The 18608-nt window shown below is 41.3% G+C and overlaps 1 protein-coding gene across 1 annotated transcript in view; it reads left to right on the top strand.

Moving 5' to 3' along the window:
- Positions 1-18608, top strand: part of LOC134213562 (neuronal acetylcholine receptor subunit alpha-7-like) — a 396467-nt gene that overhangs the window by 362258 nt on the left and 15601 nt on the right. The window contains exons 11-13 of the mRNA XM_062692714.1: positions 11655-11800; positions 11869-11991; positions 12124-12262. Coding sequence (XP_062548698.1) covers positions 11655-11800; positions 11869-11991; positions 12124-12262 — 408 coding nt within the window. The remainder of the gene's footprint in view (positions 1-11654; positions 11801-11868; positions 11992-12123; positions 12263-18608) is intronic.

Genomic DNA, 18608 nt, shown 5'->3' with positions numbered 1-18608 from the left:
TGATTGCTCGATTGAGCTCAGAATTGCAAAAACGACAGTTGGTATGTTCCAGTAAAATTTCACAAAACGTTGTACGATGATTAAATGAACTTTTACTTAGCTGTCGGCAGATTTATTAGGAGCTGAATTGTGTATTTTTGGATTTATTGGTCGAATCGTATCAGCCGAAAACTATATAAAAGTTCATTTAATCATCATACAATGTTCTGTGAAATTGTTCTGTAGCATACCAACTGTCGTTTTTGCAATTCTGAGCTCAATCGAGCAATCAAAACCAATTTCCAGATCGAATGAGTGATGGAGGTGTATTTTCTCATATATTTTGGCTGAAATCGCCATAGAAAATTCAAATCAAATGCGCCAGCTTATGCAACAAGCGATTGAGCTAAAATTTTGATTGATTGATTTTCTCACCCAAAGACGCAATCCTGGGGGGGAGGGTGGCCCGTGGAATTCGACAACTTTTTGTTTCCTGGGCCAGTCTAGTGATACGCTTGCCACCGCAGCAGCCCTCACTCTGTGGAACCTCCACAGGCTCCGTTAAAGACCTAGCTAATTGTGTCACCCCACAGGACATTCATCCCCTAGGCACGCCTGACACCTTGCGATTCGGGGTTAGGGACGCCATATTGTCAGCTTCAGTGCTGTACTGAGCCTGGCGATATGGCCGAATTTACATCGTTACGCACTACTTCTGAGTATCCATACCCCAATGTAATGATACCTTAATCTAGGTAAGCGCCTACTTTTGAAGGAGGGATCGCTTCCACGATTGCCTTGTTCCAGGCAAACGCTCACCCTCAAAGAAGCGGTCAAATCCACCATTACCTGGTTCTAGGCAAACGCCTACTTTTAAAGAAGGGATCACACTGCCTTAACCCGACAAGCACCTTCATTTACGAAAAGGAATAACATCCACCATTCACAGTGTGCAAATTCGAGCCAAAAAACGGACGCAATTCAACCACGGTATGTACATATCTGGAGATTACCTTAAAAAAATCACAAAAATCCAAAGAATCTGAAGGTGCCGACCCCTTTGCCGTTAGAGTACTGGAAGTGTCCTATTTTGTCCAATTTCCCCTACAAATAGAGGATTTTGCTAATACATATGTTCACATCAATCGAAAAGACAGGGAAAACCTTGACTTGTGTTATGGAAATATCATAATAGGAATAGCCTTTTGATATGCCTACAATAGTCTTCAATGATCTTAGTACATTTTCCTAAAATAAAAATTGATTTGATGTTATACTTTTGAAAATATTTTTAAATTATAGGGGGCATCAGACAAAAAAACACACTAAACAGATTCCAAGTGAATTGTCCGAGGATAACACTATTTCATCGTCCTGAATTCCATAACTGACCGTAACTCATTTGATGATCTCCTCGAATCTTTAAATGTGTATCATCTGAAGCATTTTGTAGGGGGTATTAGACAAAATGAGACACTTAGCCGTGTTCAAAAATATATGGGAGGCCTATTATGATATTTCCATAACACAAGTCAAGGTTTTCCCTGTCTTTTCGATTGATGTGAACATATTGGAAATTGGACAAAATAGGACACTTCCAGTACTCTAACGGCAAAGGGGTCGGCACCTTCAGATTCTTTAGATTTTTGTGATTTTTTTAAGGTAATCTCCAGATATGTACATACCGTGGTTGAATTGCGTCCGTTTTTTGGCTCGAATTTGCACACTGTGCATTGCCTTAATTTGGGCAAGCGCCCACTTTTAAAGAAGAGATCCCAGTAGCTATTGCCTTAATCCGGCAAAGACCTACATTTAACGAAGAGATCCTATGCATCAAGTGCTGCGTACCATCTATGTTGGGGTGATGAAGTACGGTTCGTGAAGGAGGCGAATGAACCATGAGTTGCATGAGCTGCTGGGAGAACCATCCATCGTTCACACCGCGAAAATCGGACGACTGCGGTGGGCCTGGCACGTAGCCAGAATGTCGGACAGTAACCCGGTGAAAATGGTTCTCGACAACGATTCGACGGGCACAAGAAGGCGAGGTGCGCAGCGGGCAAGGTGGATCGATCAGATGGAAGATGACTTGCGGACCCCCGTAGACTGCGTGGTTGGCGACGTGTAGCAATGAACTGAGCAGAATGGAGAAGACTCTCATATACCACACAGGCCACTTCGGCCTTAGTCTAAATGAATAAATAGTAATCTCATGTATCACTGCTTTACACCGAGCAAACGCCTACTTTTAAAGAAGGTATCACACCCACCATTGCTTAATCCTGGGCCAGCGCCTATTGTTAAAGAAAGGATCACATCCACTTTTGCCTTAATCCGAGCGAGTGCCTACTTCAAAAGAGGAGGATCACATCCGCTATTTCCATAACCCGGGCAAACGCTTAGTTTTTATGAAAGAATCACATCCACCATTGCCCTAATCCGGTCAAGCGTCTTCTCTCCGAGAAGAGATCGCATCAAACTTTCCTTTTTTAAAGAAGGGTTCACATCCACCATTGCTTTTTTCTGAGAAATCACCTACTTTTAAAGAAGGAATCACTTCCACCATAGCCTTAATCCGGGCAAGCGCCTACTTTTAAAAAAGGGATCACATCCACCATTGCCTTAATCCGGGCAAGTGTCTTCTTTTTAAGAAGGCTTTACTTCCAACATTGCCTTATTCCGAGCAATTGCCTACTTTTAAAGAAGGAATCACATTCACTATTGCCTTAATCCGGGCAAGCGCCTACTTTAAGAGAAAGGATCACATCCACCATTTCCTTGATACGGGCAAGCGTCTACTTTTAAAGAAGGGATCTTATCCACCTTTGCCTTATTTCGAGCAATTGCTTTCTTTTAAAGAAGGAATCACATTCACCATTTTCCTCATCCGGGAAAGCGCCTACTTTTAGAGAAGAGATCACATCCACCATTGCCATATTTCAAAGCAAACGCGTACCTTTCAAGAAGGTATCATATTTACCATTGCCTTGATTAATAAACATTGCTTTTCACCAGGCAAACCATGAATCCAATGGAGAAATAACAATTATCAATGCTTTATACTCTGCTAGTGCAAGCTTTCTTTCTCAATATTATTATCGACCAGTGTTATATTCACCATACCGTTTCTTTCCTGCACCACTTACCACCAGCAACCAATTTAGAACACCAAACAAAAATGACTCTGTTCACAATTATTCCAAATGTCAGATATGCCAAATGGCCTTTACGCCAAATGACCTTATGCCAAAAGACTTTATGCCAAATGACCTGCTCCCACATTAATGTACATTAAGGACAATCTCCTCCCGGAATCCAAAACTAATTTCACTCGCATTTTCAAGGGCACCTGATTCAATACGAAGGCAACGCACAACCGTCATTTTATTTTTATTTTTTCAGCTTTGCTGCGTCACAGCATGCGTGAAATAATAAAAATGATAGTTGTGCTCAAAAACTCTAGTGAAATTTGTTTTGGATTTCGGGAGGCTTTCCGGATAAAAAATGCAATAGAGTCGCAATAAAATGTCATAAAAATACAATTCATTTTATTTTTAAACATCAAACTCTGTTGTTCTTATATCATACCAATTAAATTGCCATATTGTTGTTCTAATAGACGTACAATAAATGCTATTGTAGTTCAGAGCACTGCTCGCTGTCTGGAACACCCGGCGTCTGTTGACCTTTTCAACGTTTGATCTAGCACGTCGCAATCTTCTTTTAGCTCGAAGACAGGTTCTACGAAGATCTAGAAGAATCTGCAACCACCAGTACGCTGGTTGTCGATTTCCGGGAGGTTTGGTCCTCCTAAGCATCGTCACATCACATGCACGGGTTAGTATATCGAGATAACTCGTCGCCACTTAATCTCGTTGTTCGTCCTTCCCATCGTAGTGATTCCTCCAAGAGTTCTGGGTTGAACTGCAAGATACGCCATCCTAGATCGGCATTGCCGACCCGCCTTGTGGTTGTGACGGGGGTTCCCGGACTATAAAACGAATTTCCTGATGGTCACCTTCCATTTTGGCTCCACCGTCTATCCCGCGCTGCAGAAGGTCACATCGATACATGAATCACCCCTTGGCACTGGCCTTCGTTCAGCAGGACTATAAGTTCAATACCGCTAGCGACTCTAGCAGGGTATGACCTCTAGCGTTGGTGAACCGGGATCCACAGTCCACTGCCCATGCATTGAAGTCGCCTGCTCCAGCTAATGGTTTTAAACCAGTTAGTTTCGCTGCAGGAATATCGACTACCCTAGTAAACTGCACTATACTCCATGGCCGCCATTTTGGACTTGTCTGTTTCCAGCAGGGATGCGGTAAGGATCGGACAGCGAGGCTACATCAGCTTTACACTCGGCAACCGACTGTTGTAGCAGCAGTTGAGTAGCCTCGCAGTGCTTAAGGTTTAGCTGTGTTTAGCTGCGTGTCTGGACCCTTCTAGAGGCCGGACAGGCCTGTACATCAGTAAGGTGTCTCATTGTCTGTACCTGGAGAACAGATCAGACATATTGGTGCGGCCTGCCAGGTGCGAGCTTGGTGGCCTTTAGATCCACACTTACGGCATAGCTTACTGCGATCAGAGCCAGTCATAGGATTCATGGCCGTTGCCAAGACACCTGAAGCAGGCCTGAAGCGGTTGGCTTATGCTCAGCGGGCATACCGACCAACCCACTTTCAGTTTAGCTTTATCCATTACCTTCTTGGCCTCGGCTTTTGCGTAGCTGAACCACGGATTCCTGGATCTTGACATTGCACTGATCTCTCAGTGCGTCGACCAGGTCTCTGGCCTGGGTTTCTTCATCCAGACCCTTGCACTGGATATTCGAGACTTGGCATAGGGCTCGTACTTGTACCCTATCACCCAGGATCTCCTCCGTCAACTTTTTGTACTCAGAACTTTTCTGATCAGCATCCCGCCTCAGGACGAGAATCATCTCGCCTTTCCGCGTCCTTTGTATGCAGTTGACATCCCCTCCTAGGCCAAAGAGCTTTTCGTTAACTTTCATGGCCTTCAAGACATCAGCGTAGCCTTTATCGTCAGCCTTGACGATAATCGCCTCACCTCTGTCTTTGCGCTTGCCTCTGCCATTGAAAGGCGCACCCGTCTCCTTCTGGGCTATACTAGACCTGTGCGCCGCCGCCGCCAGTGGTTTCACACACGCTGCCGGTGCCGACGATTTGGGTCGGCACGCCGCCGATCATAATTTTGCCACGCCGATGGCTTATCGCAAAAAAAAAATCAATTAACTTGAGTCGAGTAAAATAAGATACACTGAAGATGGCCTTACAGTTGAAGACGAAATACGTATTTGTAATACTTGTAATACTACGTGGTGGAATTGATTGGAATAGTACTAAACTCGTGTTATGATTGTTGATGTTAGTTAGTTGTTAGAACTTGTGTTAGAATGTTGTTAAGGTGGAACTCGTCAGAATTCAATTTCAAATCTACCTCAAGTGATGGTGTCTCTATGACAGTGTGGTGACAAACATTGGTTAATGAATAGGTTGGTTGATTAGTTGTGAATTTGAATTGGGCTGTATCTAGTAGATTTAATCTACTAAGAAGAATAATACAAAAAATGTTTACCTGGTCTTTGGAATTCGTCTAAGCCAAAGCCTCATTCAGTCGGGCATCTAAGTCCGTAGGCAGTGTTGTCCTACACTCTGTGCAAAAAATTCTGCTCTTTGATTTTAATCCATCCAAACGATTGTACAATCTTAACTAAGTAAGTGAAACTAATAGAAGGCTATTTGAATTTTCTAAATGTCTAACGTTCAGATGGAGTAAAATCAATGAGCAGAATTTTTTGCACAGAGTGTAAGGCAACATTGCATGTACTCGCAAATTATGTTTGTTGTGGTACATAAGCTTTTGTGAAGGCTTGATTACATGCCCAGAGCGCCAAAACCACTTGGTATATTTCCTATCAAATTCCTCCAGATATTCCTCCGGAAAGTTTCAATAAAAAACTTTAGAAAATAACTTTATGTATTCTTCCGGAAATGTCTTACGAAATTTCTCCGAAAATTCCTTCAGAAATTTCATTACCATTTTCTTCAGAAAATCCTTCACGAATTTCTTCAGGAAATTCCTTATGGAATGCATACAAAAAAATGTTTCAGTAATTTCTACGAAAAATGATGTTAGGACTTCCTTAGAAAGGAAGGAAAGGAGTATGATGTTAGGACTTCCTCAAGAAATTCCATTTGGAGTTTCTTCAAAAACAGTTTAGCATTTCTTTAATTTTTTAAAGCAATACTTCCTTATGAATTTTTTCGGCAATTATTCTATGAATTCCTTAAATAAATTCTTCCAGAGACTGCATAAGGGATTTCTTCGAAATTTTCCTAAGGAATTTCTTCAGAACTTCTTCCAGCAATTCCTTTAAAACATTCTCCGGGAATTCTTCCAGAACTTCCTGCAGGAATTCCATTGAAAATGCCTTCATGGGTTCTTTACGAAATTCTTTCAGTAATACCTTTGGATTTTTTCAGTGTTAGTTGTTTAATTTGTTTGTTTTATTTTTTCGAAAATTCAAAAACTATTTTATTCTCTAATTAATTTTCAATGGATTTCCTGGAGGAAATCTAAGAAGGAATCCCGGAGGCTTTTCGAAGAAACTTTTAAAAAAATCCCTGGTAAAATATCCAAAGGAATTCTTGGTGGATTTTTTTAGATTATTCAAGGAAAGGAGCTCTTAAATGAATTTTTGGAGAAATGTTTGAAGAAACTCTTGGAGGGTTATGTGCAGGAATTTCTAAATGTATTTCCGAAGGCATTTTTAAAAGAGAGCCTGAACGTACTAGTACTAGTCTACGTTGGTTGACGAAATAAAATAAATAAATAAATAGAATGTATTTTCGAAAATAATTCCCGTTTGAGCTACTTTATGAGAGAAGGTATTTTTAAGCGACTTCATAAAGGAATTTCCATAGGAATCCATAAAGGAATTTTTGAAGGGATTTCTGGAGAAATCTCAAAGGAATTTATGAAGAAACTTCTAATAGAGTTTCAGAGGAAATGCCTACTGGTATTTCGGAAGTAATTCTTAGATTTCTCCAGGAATTCCTTCGGATTTTTTTTTGTAGTTCTTTAAAAATTCCTATGGAGATTCGTCCAGGAATTCCCTCAAGAAGTTGAGCATGAGCATTATGACCGCACAATTCGTAGTTGCTACTCCGTGATTGACTGAACTTGCGAAATTGTACAGAGAACACAATGAATGGGGCTTGGGATTAGCTACCCATTCTCAATGTACACGTTTCGGGAGCTCAAATATTTAAAGTCAATAACGGCGCTGGTCACGTCCTTACGGTCATATAGGAATGGAAGGATTGTTAGTCCGACTCTCGTTGCTACTAGAGACCGAGTATACCTCTGCATCTCCACGATTGTCTTGGGATAGGATATCGTTTTAGTTACAAAGGATAATTTATCTGGATTCACTTTGGTAAGCGATGCGATCTATGGGATGGGAAATGACACTAATACGAGTTAAAAAACATGCACGCCCGGTGGCATATGAAAGCGCGTTTTGGACGACCGCACGGAAGCGCAGCACTCTGTACTCACTTGTTCGATGGCTACAGCAAACTATTGAAGAACTCGCTTTTTTCGACCGCGCGCGACATGCGCATGAGCCACCGAACACAAAATACTTTATTTCTTTCCCGACGACTAAAACACGCACTGCACTTACTTGTTCGATAGCTACTCTTATTACCGGCCGCGCAATGCAGAACAAATATTTCGGCCGATCGCGCGATCATTCTGCAGTCCGAAACAAGAGAAATCTCGCACTGAACTGATTTTTATTACCGGCCGCGCAATGCAGAACAAATATTTCGGCCGATCGCGTCATCGTTCTGCAGTACGAAACAAAAGAAATCACGCACTGATTCCATTACCGGCCGCGAAATGCAGAACAAATATTTCGGCCGATCGCGTCATCGTTCTGCAGTCCGAAACAAGAGAAATCTCGCACTGAACTGATTTTATTACCGGCCGCGCAATGCAGAACAAATATTTCGGCCGATCGCGTCATCGTTCTGCAGTCTGAAACAATAGAAATCACGCACTGAACTGATTTTTATTACCGGCCGCGCAATGCAGAACAAATATTTCGGCCGATCGCGTCATCGTTCTGCAGTCCGAAACAATAGAAATCACGCACTCTCCAGGAATTCCCTCAAGAAGTTCTACAAAAACTCCCCCGGAAACGAATTCCAGAAAGTCTTTCGGAAATTCTCTCAGCTATATTTTGGAATTTTTCTCACGAATTAGTTCGGAAAAAGTTTCTTAAGAAATTTGTTATTTGGGAAAATCGTTAAGGTATTTTCCCGAAAATTCCTTAAAAAAATATTCTAAGAACTCTCTCCAAATACCTTTCGAAGTTCTAGGGCAAAAATTCCTTAAGAATTCCTGAACAAGTTCCTGGAGGAATATCCGAAGAAGTTCCTGAAAGTTTTTTTAAGTAACTCCTGAATTTCCTTTGGACATTCCGTAATTTCGAAAATTCCTTTGGACATTCCGTAAAGACTTCGTTTGGAAATTCGGATATACCTTCTTGAAATCCTTCGCAAATTATTTTTGTAATATCTACAGAGAATGTTTCAGGAGTTCCTTAGGAAATTGTTTCAGAATTCCAAAAAGATCTCTAAAAACTCCTTCAGAAATTTATTTACGGATTACTTCGGAAATTTCTTTCAGCTTTAGAATTTCGCTTTGAAATTTCTTTGAAAATTAATTTGATATTCGATTATTTGATAGATTTGATCTTCCTTCGGAAGATTATATTAGGAATTCCTTCGGATTTTTTTTTAGTAATTCCGCTAGGAGTTCCTTAGCAAGTTCCTTGACATTTTTTCCTGAAATTCCCATAGGAATTCTTCCAAACTACGTTAAGCAATTTATAGAGAATTTCTCCGGGTAATCCTTTGAAAATTCGTCCAGTAAATTCTTTTGTAACTTTATGAAGCTACTTACATGCACTGACAAAAATAGCTCTGTACACATCGTTGGACAAATCAACGTCCTGTACGGCCATGAATCATGGACGTTAAAAGATGTAGATTATCGAATTCTCAAAGTGTTTGAGTTGAAAATACTGCGCTCAATCTTTGGCAGCGTGGTGGAAAATGGTAAATGGCGCAGACGAATGAATGAATCACGAGTTAAACCAAGTATACGAAAATGAAGGTTGAAGGAGTTGGAGGCAGGTTGATAAAATAAGGCAGATTACAGTGGGTTGGACATATAGTGCGTATGCAGGAAGAGAGGCCAGCAAAGAACTTGAGGAGAACCTGGAAGAGAACGTTGGCTCTGGGGTGTGCAATCGAGGAAGATGCGGGAGCAGCCGCTGATGCATTTTAGAAATACTGTTAGGAATTTCTTCATTTTTCCTCAAAATTTTCTTAAAAGGTTCCTACTACACTTTCCAAAATTACTTCAGGAATTCTCTCGGAAAGTCCTTTAGAAAATTCTTTTAGGAATTCCATCAAAAATAGTTCATTCTTTAATAAATTTCCGAATGAATTGTATGTTTTACTGAAGGAATTTCTCAAAGAGAACCTGAAAGGATTATTCTTTCTAAAATCAGAAAAATCTGCAGAAATTGTCATAGGATTTTACGAAGGAATTCCTAATGAAATTTCCTGAGAAATGCCTGTAGGAATAAAAAAAATCATATTTTCCTCCAGAAATCCCTACAGTAACTTTTTTGGCATATTTAACCAAATTTCAGGAAAAATATTAGATTTTTTCTGAAATTTAGATATTTTGAGATCAAAACGACTGAAGTGTATCAAAATCCTGAATTGGAAATAACTTTTGAAAAAAGTTATTAACAAATTAGTTCTATGACACCGAAATCTAATTCTTAACACTTAGGGGTCACGAAAAAGTGAAGCAGGATTTATTGTTAAAATTTTGATTGACTATTTTGAATGTGCTGTTTGATGATCGGCAAAAGCAGAATATTGTAATTTTAATCCACTGAAGTTGGTTTTTATACGGGTGATTCCTATCGTGTGAATCAAAACCGCGTTAATCCAAAAATCCACGGTAAAATTGATTTTTTCATCCACGACCACGTTCACGACCTTCCTCCCGGCGAGCTTCAGTGGTCCTCGCACTGGTCTATCCGTCTCGATGAGGCCAGTTTTCCGCTCGACCTTCACCCGTCTCTTAGGAGTTACTGATCTCTCGGTTGCTACCTTCAGGTCCGCCTCTTCCCGAGTAGACGAAAATAGCTCAATAATATCAAATGTTGATTAGATAGCAAAATGAGATATGGACATGTTTGATATAAGAGATAAAAGATCAGACGACAATATCAATATTTTGCACTGAAATATCATAAGGAGATCAAGTTATGCTATTTGTAAGAAGTAATCAATATCATGTGCCATTAGTTTGTTGTTATCCATAGCATATCTTGATATTTAAATGATATTTTGGTGCAAATTTTTGATATTGCTGCCTGTTCTTTTATCTCTTATATCAATCAAATCCATATCATGTTTTGTTATTCTGTTCATGGCTCCTGCCCGGGTTGCGTAACCTTACTTAGCTTCGGGGTCGCCCCTGTCACGGCCATCCGCCTGCGAAGTTCCGCGGTCTGGCTCTCCGCCAGCCGTTTTTCTTCGGCAAGGAGACGAATCCTCGATTCGGTCTCCTCTCTGACCTTCTCCACCTGGCATTCCGCCAGCTTTCGCTCCTCCGTAAGTTTGCGGATTTCGCGCTCCGCACTCCCGGCCTTACTAAAAGAATGGAATAACCAGACTGCCAGCCCTCGCTTCACAATATTGCAATATTCAAAAACATAGTCCAATAAATAACATGTATCCAGTATACCATAATCAGGATCTTACTGGGATCAACCCTGATGTGCCGATTTCACTCCCTGGGCTTGTGCTTTTTAAATGGCACACAGTCGCTTTGATAGAGTCTGCTTACGGACACTTGTGGTTCTTTGGGAGGGATTTAGCAGAGCCCACTGCTAGACCCCACCACGTCCTAGGCAGTTCTCCCTAACTCGCCGACGCTTGGGTCGTTAAGCCCTCAGACATAGTCCCTGCTGCCCAGCCTGCATATTGCCTGTTATGACGAGGGAGTACACGTATACCTTAGACCTTAGATACCCAATTGCTTCCTGTTGCTCCTTCGATAAAATATTTAAAAAAATTGGCAGATTAAACTATATTATATTTGTAGTTTTCCAAAAACTTACCAGCAAACAGCTCACGAAAAGTGTGAAAACTGATGAACTGCGACTGGAATGGAGATTTTTTTTGTACGTTGCGTAAATTCTGGCAAGATTTATGTTAATTTGTACCCTATTGAAAATAATATTTTACGGGTTCAATTGGCCGGGGTTCTTCCAAATCGCATTGAGCGCCAACAAAAATTTACCACTCTTGCTGTTAGATTCGACAAATCGACGTTTTGATCTTAGTTTACAAAACCAAGTTAGTCGTTTTGAAAATTCATCCCTAAAATATTTTTTGTTTGCTCTTGATAACTTAGTTGCTGTTAGGTCCCGTAACATATAACATTTTTCTCTTTGTCTATGTTTAATTTGTCTGACCAACCGGCAGTTTCGCATTTTATAATCTGGTATTATCAAAGTCTAATCTTTTCATTCTTTTCTCATATATCAACAGGTTAGAATCATATTTTTATATTGGCTGCCATGTATTTTAAGAATGAGCCGACCGGGTAGATCATTATCAGTGGAATATCCGCCAACGCCAACGTCGGATAGTTCCGAACGGAAAACGCACATACAGGACGTCGAACTGAAAGAGCGGTAAGTTCTACATAGAAAGGTGAAGTGCATTTGTGCAACATTTTCAACTCGTTGTACCCCTTAAACAGATCATCGAAGTCGTTACTAGCGAACGTATTAGATATAGATGATGACTTTCGTCACAACTGTAGACCACTAACCCCCGGAGGTACACTGCCACATAATCCAACGTATTTCAGGACTGTTTATAGGTTCGTAACAATGTTTGCCAATCTCGAGCAAATCCGCAAATGCCCCCATAAAACATCCTCATTTACACTAACTTCTGCTTTTCCCATTTCGTTGCATGACCGTGAACCGTTTCGTTTTTCCACGTGCGGCAGTAGCGATGATGGAAGTATGGGACCGATCGGAAGCAATCGAATGCCAGATGCAATCGCGCCACCACACACGTGTTTCACATCATCCGCTGATTACGAACTAGCTTTAATATTAAAAGAGATACGTTTTATCACCGATCAGGTAATTAATTTCTTGCGAATTGGAATAAGATGCCGTGCCGGTCGGGCCCCGCGTGGTTCACTTTCCTATATTGAGGGTAGACGTTGAAGCTCTCGGCTACTGTCGCGTGGGACAGTATGCTCAATTATTAACCAGCTGTAATTATCTGACACCGCAGAGGACGACTGGCGCTGGAGACAATTATATGGAAAAAAGAGAGTGGGAATGTGATTCAGATCGTGGACGATGGATGCCTTGATTGCGACTCGTCTGACAATAAATTCAATAAGAAGCACAGATGTGTAGTAAGCAATGCTTCTGTGAAAAACTTACGGCAATAAATTGAATGCAGGGTCATTCATTATTTCAGCGGTTTGATCGGAGGCTACAATGCCATGCTAAAATTATTTTAGGCTACTCTGGTGCATTTTAGTTCACTTTCTTTCGACTTCAAATGCAAGCAAGTCACTTTGAGTCACTAACCGATCATTGGATATAAATGCAGCAATGACGCCCCCAGAACAACTTTCGAGTGTATTAAAAGGCAAATTCATTAAACCTGTTTGCCCTAAAATTCCTTTCGTTCGCTCTTTCAAATGGATCTGTCAGGATTGATCAGACCAACCCAACTCGTGCTGAAGGAACTCCGACAAAAAGCATGTTTATTATTCAGGACCACCATTCATTCATTAGGTCGGTAAGTTTCTTTTTGCAGCTCTTAGCACTGTTGTCAGTTGGTACGTTCGATTCAATAATTCACACTAATTGCTTCGTTTTTCATTAGACAGATTTAATTCCACTGGCTCGGGCAATATCCCCGAATGGCTTTTGGTCTTGCTCGATTCGAAAGGGTGCAGACTGCAGCATAGTTGCGAGCTACAAGGGAAATCTCTCGCCGTAATCCACTGACTCCGGCAAACACTAAAATTTGCCGGCACAAATCCCTGCCAAACAACGGACCAACGCCGGCGGAGTCGGTTTCGCAAGTGTTTATTCAAGCACTAATTAAGGTCAAACGATGGCAGCAGAATTAATAGGAGCAGAGAAAAAATGGAATCACTCGTATTGGTCCTTTCGGCCAGATCAGATACTCTAACAGGAGAATCACAGGAAATGGCAATGGAACTTTACTTTGGGAAAGTCACTTCTCTGAAAGTGGGTGTTTGTGAGTACGAAGAAGAGCAGATGAATCCAATGATGGGATGTGTTTGCGGTTTCCATCATTAGAGTGAATAGAAGGAAAAACTTGTGCGGCCACAGCATTTTGTTTGAGTTGTGAACTTCGGTTGCATCTGAACTGCGAACGACGGGTACACGGACGATGCCGCTCTCACATAATGGTTTTATTATCAGAACTTGGATCTGAGTGATCTTTGCCCCAATTTCAATTCTTGTTTGAAGCGGAGTTAAATTGTTGTTTAAACTTTGTAACTCGCAATCAGTCGCCATAAAAAAGCGTCCATCTTTTTCCTCTTTTACAAGCCATAAAAAAACTATGATGCAATGAACATTCCACTCGAGGATGCGAAGAAAAAACCATCCTCATTTCCAGAAGGAAATCCATTTTCCGGTTTGAAGTAGATAAAACAGAATGATGGTGCCAGAAAGTAACGATATACCCTCCCGGTTAGCTTTCGAAAGGAAGAAAAAAGTAATCCTCTGCCGTGTTCCTCTTCAAGCCCGGCCACGCCCGACCACTTCACCATGGGCTCCCATATATCACGTTACTTCCGTTCGAATTAGGAGCCGGTAAAAAATGAACGAGGTCCAGCACGGGATAATCCCATTACATTGTGCGATGAGCTTCACGGTGTATATATGATAGAGGTGGATATTTCTCGTAGCAAAAACTACGACGGTTTCATTTCATCTTATCTAGCGAGTCTCATTACATAAATCTCATATATTCTGTTGCATCAGGTACCTAACTGGGCGAAGAAATTTCGGCATGCAAAAATGAACTACAGATAAACTGTATGGAGTTCTTGTTTTGGATAACGCAATGAAAGTGTCAGTAATAAGATGGTCATGCTTGGTAATTTGAGCAAGCGATTCAGAAGAGCAGACAGATTAGCAAAACAATGTAATGCTTTTCAAGCTTATTTATGTGCTTCATAATTTTTTATTATCAAGTTATACAGGAACTGTTCCGTTTTCCATCTCTCTGGACATATATTCATCTCATCGTAAAACGAATAAATACGGCACCAATTTCGTTGCTTCTTTTTGCTGATATGCGTGCTCACTGTTGAAAAAAAGAATCACAAATATAAGAAACAAATCAAGTTCCTTTTCATTGTTTTGTTTTTCGTGGGATGAATATCGGAGTTATGAGATGAAGTCCAGGAACTGTAACCCTAGGTCATATTTCCACTTTGATTAATATATGATATCGCTATATGGTATTTTGAATGTACTTGAGTTTGCTCAGATTGGATTGCTAGAGTGGCCGATGATAAAGAGTTGCTGCTGGATGCGTGCTCCATTGGGTTACTGCTGGATGCGTGCAGTATTGTTGCCTGTAGTGTACGCTGTTCCATTCATGTAGTAACGTGAAATTCCTTCCGATGAAATTTTGAGAGACCACAATTTTGTTCACCTTAGTCTTCTGAAGTGACGACACAGAGCGACGAGGTCCAGGACCACGAGGACGCCCTTCGCTTCAACAGAGTGAGAAACAGGGGCCACGATAACCTCTAGAGATGCTAGTTGGGAATGGAAATCGTCAGTGGGAAGCTTTGTCCATAGTGCCAGCCGATATTATCGATAACGTGCGGTGGTAGTTCAATTTCAGTTCTGTTTATTTCTGTTTATTTTTTTCTAAAATTTATTTCATTGTACATATATAGTCGGGGTACTGCTAGTTCACACAAAGTGCCAACGTAGTAGTTCTAATTAGTCTCAAAACGTATCGACCATTTCTTAATTGAGTTATGGAGGATATTGTGTTTATGGCCACATAGTGCTACTTTAATGCGTATAAGTTTTTCAATTGCCGTATATTGGCATGATATGGCGATTTGGTGTATAATACGTATCTGTCAAGATACAACTAAGTGGTGGAATTCAATGAGATTGTACAAACTCGTCTTATGACAAGTAAGGTTTTGTTCTATTATTGTCAGGGGGGATTTTATAACTGATTATGCTCAAATTTGGTCTGAACATTCTTTGCATATCAAAGAATATTGTGGCCAAATTTCATAAAATTTGGTCGACAAAAACCCCCTGACAATAATACAACAAAACCTGCCAAAGCCGTCTTTTCCCCTATCTAGGAGATTTTCAGAAGTTTTTGCTTGGAATTTTCTCTAAAATCAAAGAGAATTGTTATACAAATTACAAATTTGATTTTGGAGATTGTGGGTTCAATCGATCGACGAACTCTTTAAAAAAAAATTGCCAACTATTGAAAACAATGAGTTGAAAACACTAAGCTATTAAAAAAATGCATTTCGGCAACCACTGGTAAAAATCAGTTAACCAACCAATCCCGTACATGCATCACAATCACAAACATTATAATCGTGCAACTGGACTGGACTCTAACCCTCAGTTCAATCAAGACATCAAGGAGAGCGAACATGAGGGCCACATAGCAGTTGTAGCATGATCAGCGCAATGTTTGAACTTTCGTTTGGTTGCTGTTAGTGATTAGAAAGGCGTGTTGCGAATAAAAAAAACCCTGATTTATCCACCTAGCGGTAATGGTGCCTTTCTCGTGCATTATACAAATAGTATTTTGGCCATTACTCTTGAGCCCATAGTCCGATCTGCCCAATTTTCAATAGGAAACAATGGCAGAGTATCCTGCGTCGAATGCAAGTTGTTGCAAGTAAGGATAAGTGCGTGAAAAATTAGTGACATTTTTTTCTGTAATGAAAGTGGTATTTTGGCCATAACTTCCGAGCCCATAGTCCGATCTGACCAATTTTCAATAGGAAACAATGGCAGAGTGTCCTGCGTCGAATGCAATGTTGCAATGAATGTTGCGAGTAAATCGGTTAAGGATAAGTACCTGAAAAATGAGTGACATTTTTTTTGGGTGGGTGCGCACAGACGCACACACACACACACACACACACACACACACACACACACACACACACACACACACACACACACACACACACACACACACACACACACACACACACACACACACATACACACAGACATCACCTCAATTCGTCGAGCTGAGTCGATAGGTATATAACACTATGGGTCTCCGGGCCTTCTATAAAAAGTTTGTTTTTGGAGCGATCATATAGCCTTTACCGTATACTTAGTATACGAGAAAGGCAAAACGGTGTAAGTAATGCTTATAAATTTCGTTTCATTCATTTGAACGCCCATGTGTACATCCATACACAAATACGTCTTAATTGATTAGTGCCTCTCTGGTAATCGTTTAGCGTTTGTTTTAATGCGCCAGACGGGAGGTCTTATCCGCGATACGCTCCAAGGTGTTGTTTATGAAGCTGTTCAAGATGTACATCGCTTTCGACGTTGTTCGGTGCTTCGTTATGGTCCTTCTACCGATCGGACGCGAAAACCGTACCTCGTCTTGCCAGTATCTGATATCAATTGAGAACGAGGCCTCACCCCTTCGGTGGCCGATGCTGTTGGTGTCGGCTTGTTGGCTCTGCCTTTTGTTCGTTCGATACCAGTGCACACGTAAAAATCAGAGTCAAGGCATTTTCTTCAAAATAATATTTGGCGTCGGTAGCAGCACAAGCGCTCGTCGAAAGTAGACGCAGCGAAAATTTATTCACATGTATAGAGTCTATCGCATTCAGGGGCAAATCATCGAGTGGTTGAAGTGAAATTTATTCTACATTCTGAGCTCGTTTTTGTTGCTTTTTGTGATTGGAAACAATTTTTTTTTACAGAACCATCATTTTGCACAAGGGAAGAGCCAAGACAAATATTTTTCAAAGTGCACGTCATAATCGCATGGCGATAGCCACCGTCGGTAGCACCGCAAGCATTGGGAGGCGCTGTAAAATAGCGTCCATTGCGTTTCAGCGAAAAATCATTGAGTGCCTGATGTTGGCGTCAGTAACCGTCAGGTGAAATTTTCAACTGAAAGACTTGGAAAAAAAGTCTATCTTCTAAAAACTTTTATGGGAACTCGAAGCCATTATGGTGAAGAACTGATAAGTTCTGAATTCATTCGCTTGGTGACGCTAATTCAAATGGGTTATACATAGTGGATACTTTATCTTGGAAATTGAAACACTTGGGAAATATCTATTTTCTACAGACTTTTATGTCGCCAACCACGCAGTCTACGGAGGGTCCGCAAGTCATCTTCCACCTGATCGATCCACCTTGCCCGCTGCCCACCTAGCCTTCTTGTGCCCGCTGGATCGTTGTCGAGAACCATTTTAACCGGGTTACTGTCCGACATTCTGGCTACGTGCTCGGACAACCGCAATCGTCCGATTTTCGCGGTATGAACGATGGATGGTTCTTTCAACAGCTCATGCAACTCGTGGTTTATTCGCTTCCTCCACGTACCGTCCGCCATCTGCACCCCACCATAGATGGTACGCAGCATTTTCCTTTCTAAAACTCCAAGTGCGCGTTGGTCCTCCACGAGCATTGTCCAGGTCTCGTGTCTGTAGAGGACTACCGGTCTAATGAGCCTTTTGTTGATTGTCAGTTTGGTACGGCGGTGAACTCTATTCGATCGGAGGATCTTGCGGAGTCCAAAGTACGTATGATTTCCAGACACTATGCGTCTCCGAATTTCTCTGCTGGTATCATTTTCGGCGTTCACCAGTGAGCCCAAGTACACAAATTCTTCTACCACCTCGAATTCGTCCCCACCGATGCAAACTCGTGGTGGGTGGCTCACATTGTCTTATCTTGAACCTCTTCCTATCATGTACTTCGTCTTCGACGTGTTGATGACTAATCCGATCCGCTTAGCTTCCCTCTTCAGCCTGATGTAGGCTTCCTCCATCTTCTCAAAGTTACATGCCATAATATCTATGTCAGCTTGCATATCCTTGCGTCGATTGGCTGCCATCCAATCACACGTTGGCGCATCTTACCCAGCACTATGAAGCGGGTTCCCAACTTGTTGGTGGTGCCACAGCTTTGGTAGAAGGTAGCGACACGATGCCCTCTTTTCCACACTTTCTGTCCTGTCCAGCAAATCTCGTGCAGCGCCACGACGTCGAAGTTACGGGGATGTAATTAATCGTAAATCATCCTGTCGCAACCTGCGAAGCCTAGTGACTTGTAGTTCCATGTTCCAAGCTTCCAATCGTGATCCTTTATTCGTTGTCTAGGTTTTTGCCGATTATATCGAGTCGTGCTATATCTTATATTGCTCGTAATTATTGGCTTTCCAGGC

The sequence above is a fragment of the Armigeres subalbatus genome, chromosome 2, assembly GCF_024139115.2.
Source record: "Armigeres subalbatus isolate Guangzhou_Male chromosome 2, GZ_Asu_2, whole genome shotgun sequence".
Classification (NCBI taxonomy): domain Eukaryota; kingdom Metazoa; phylum Arthropoda; class Insecta; order Diptera; family Culicidae; genus Armigeres; species Armigeres subalbatus.
The sequence above is the reverse complement of the archived record's forward strand: the minus strand, read 5'-3'. Positions and strand labels throughout refer to the sequence as shown.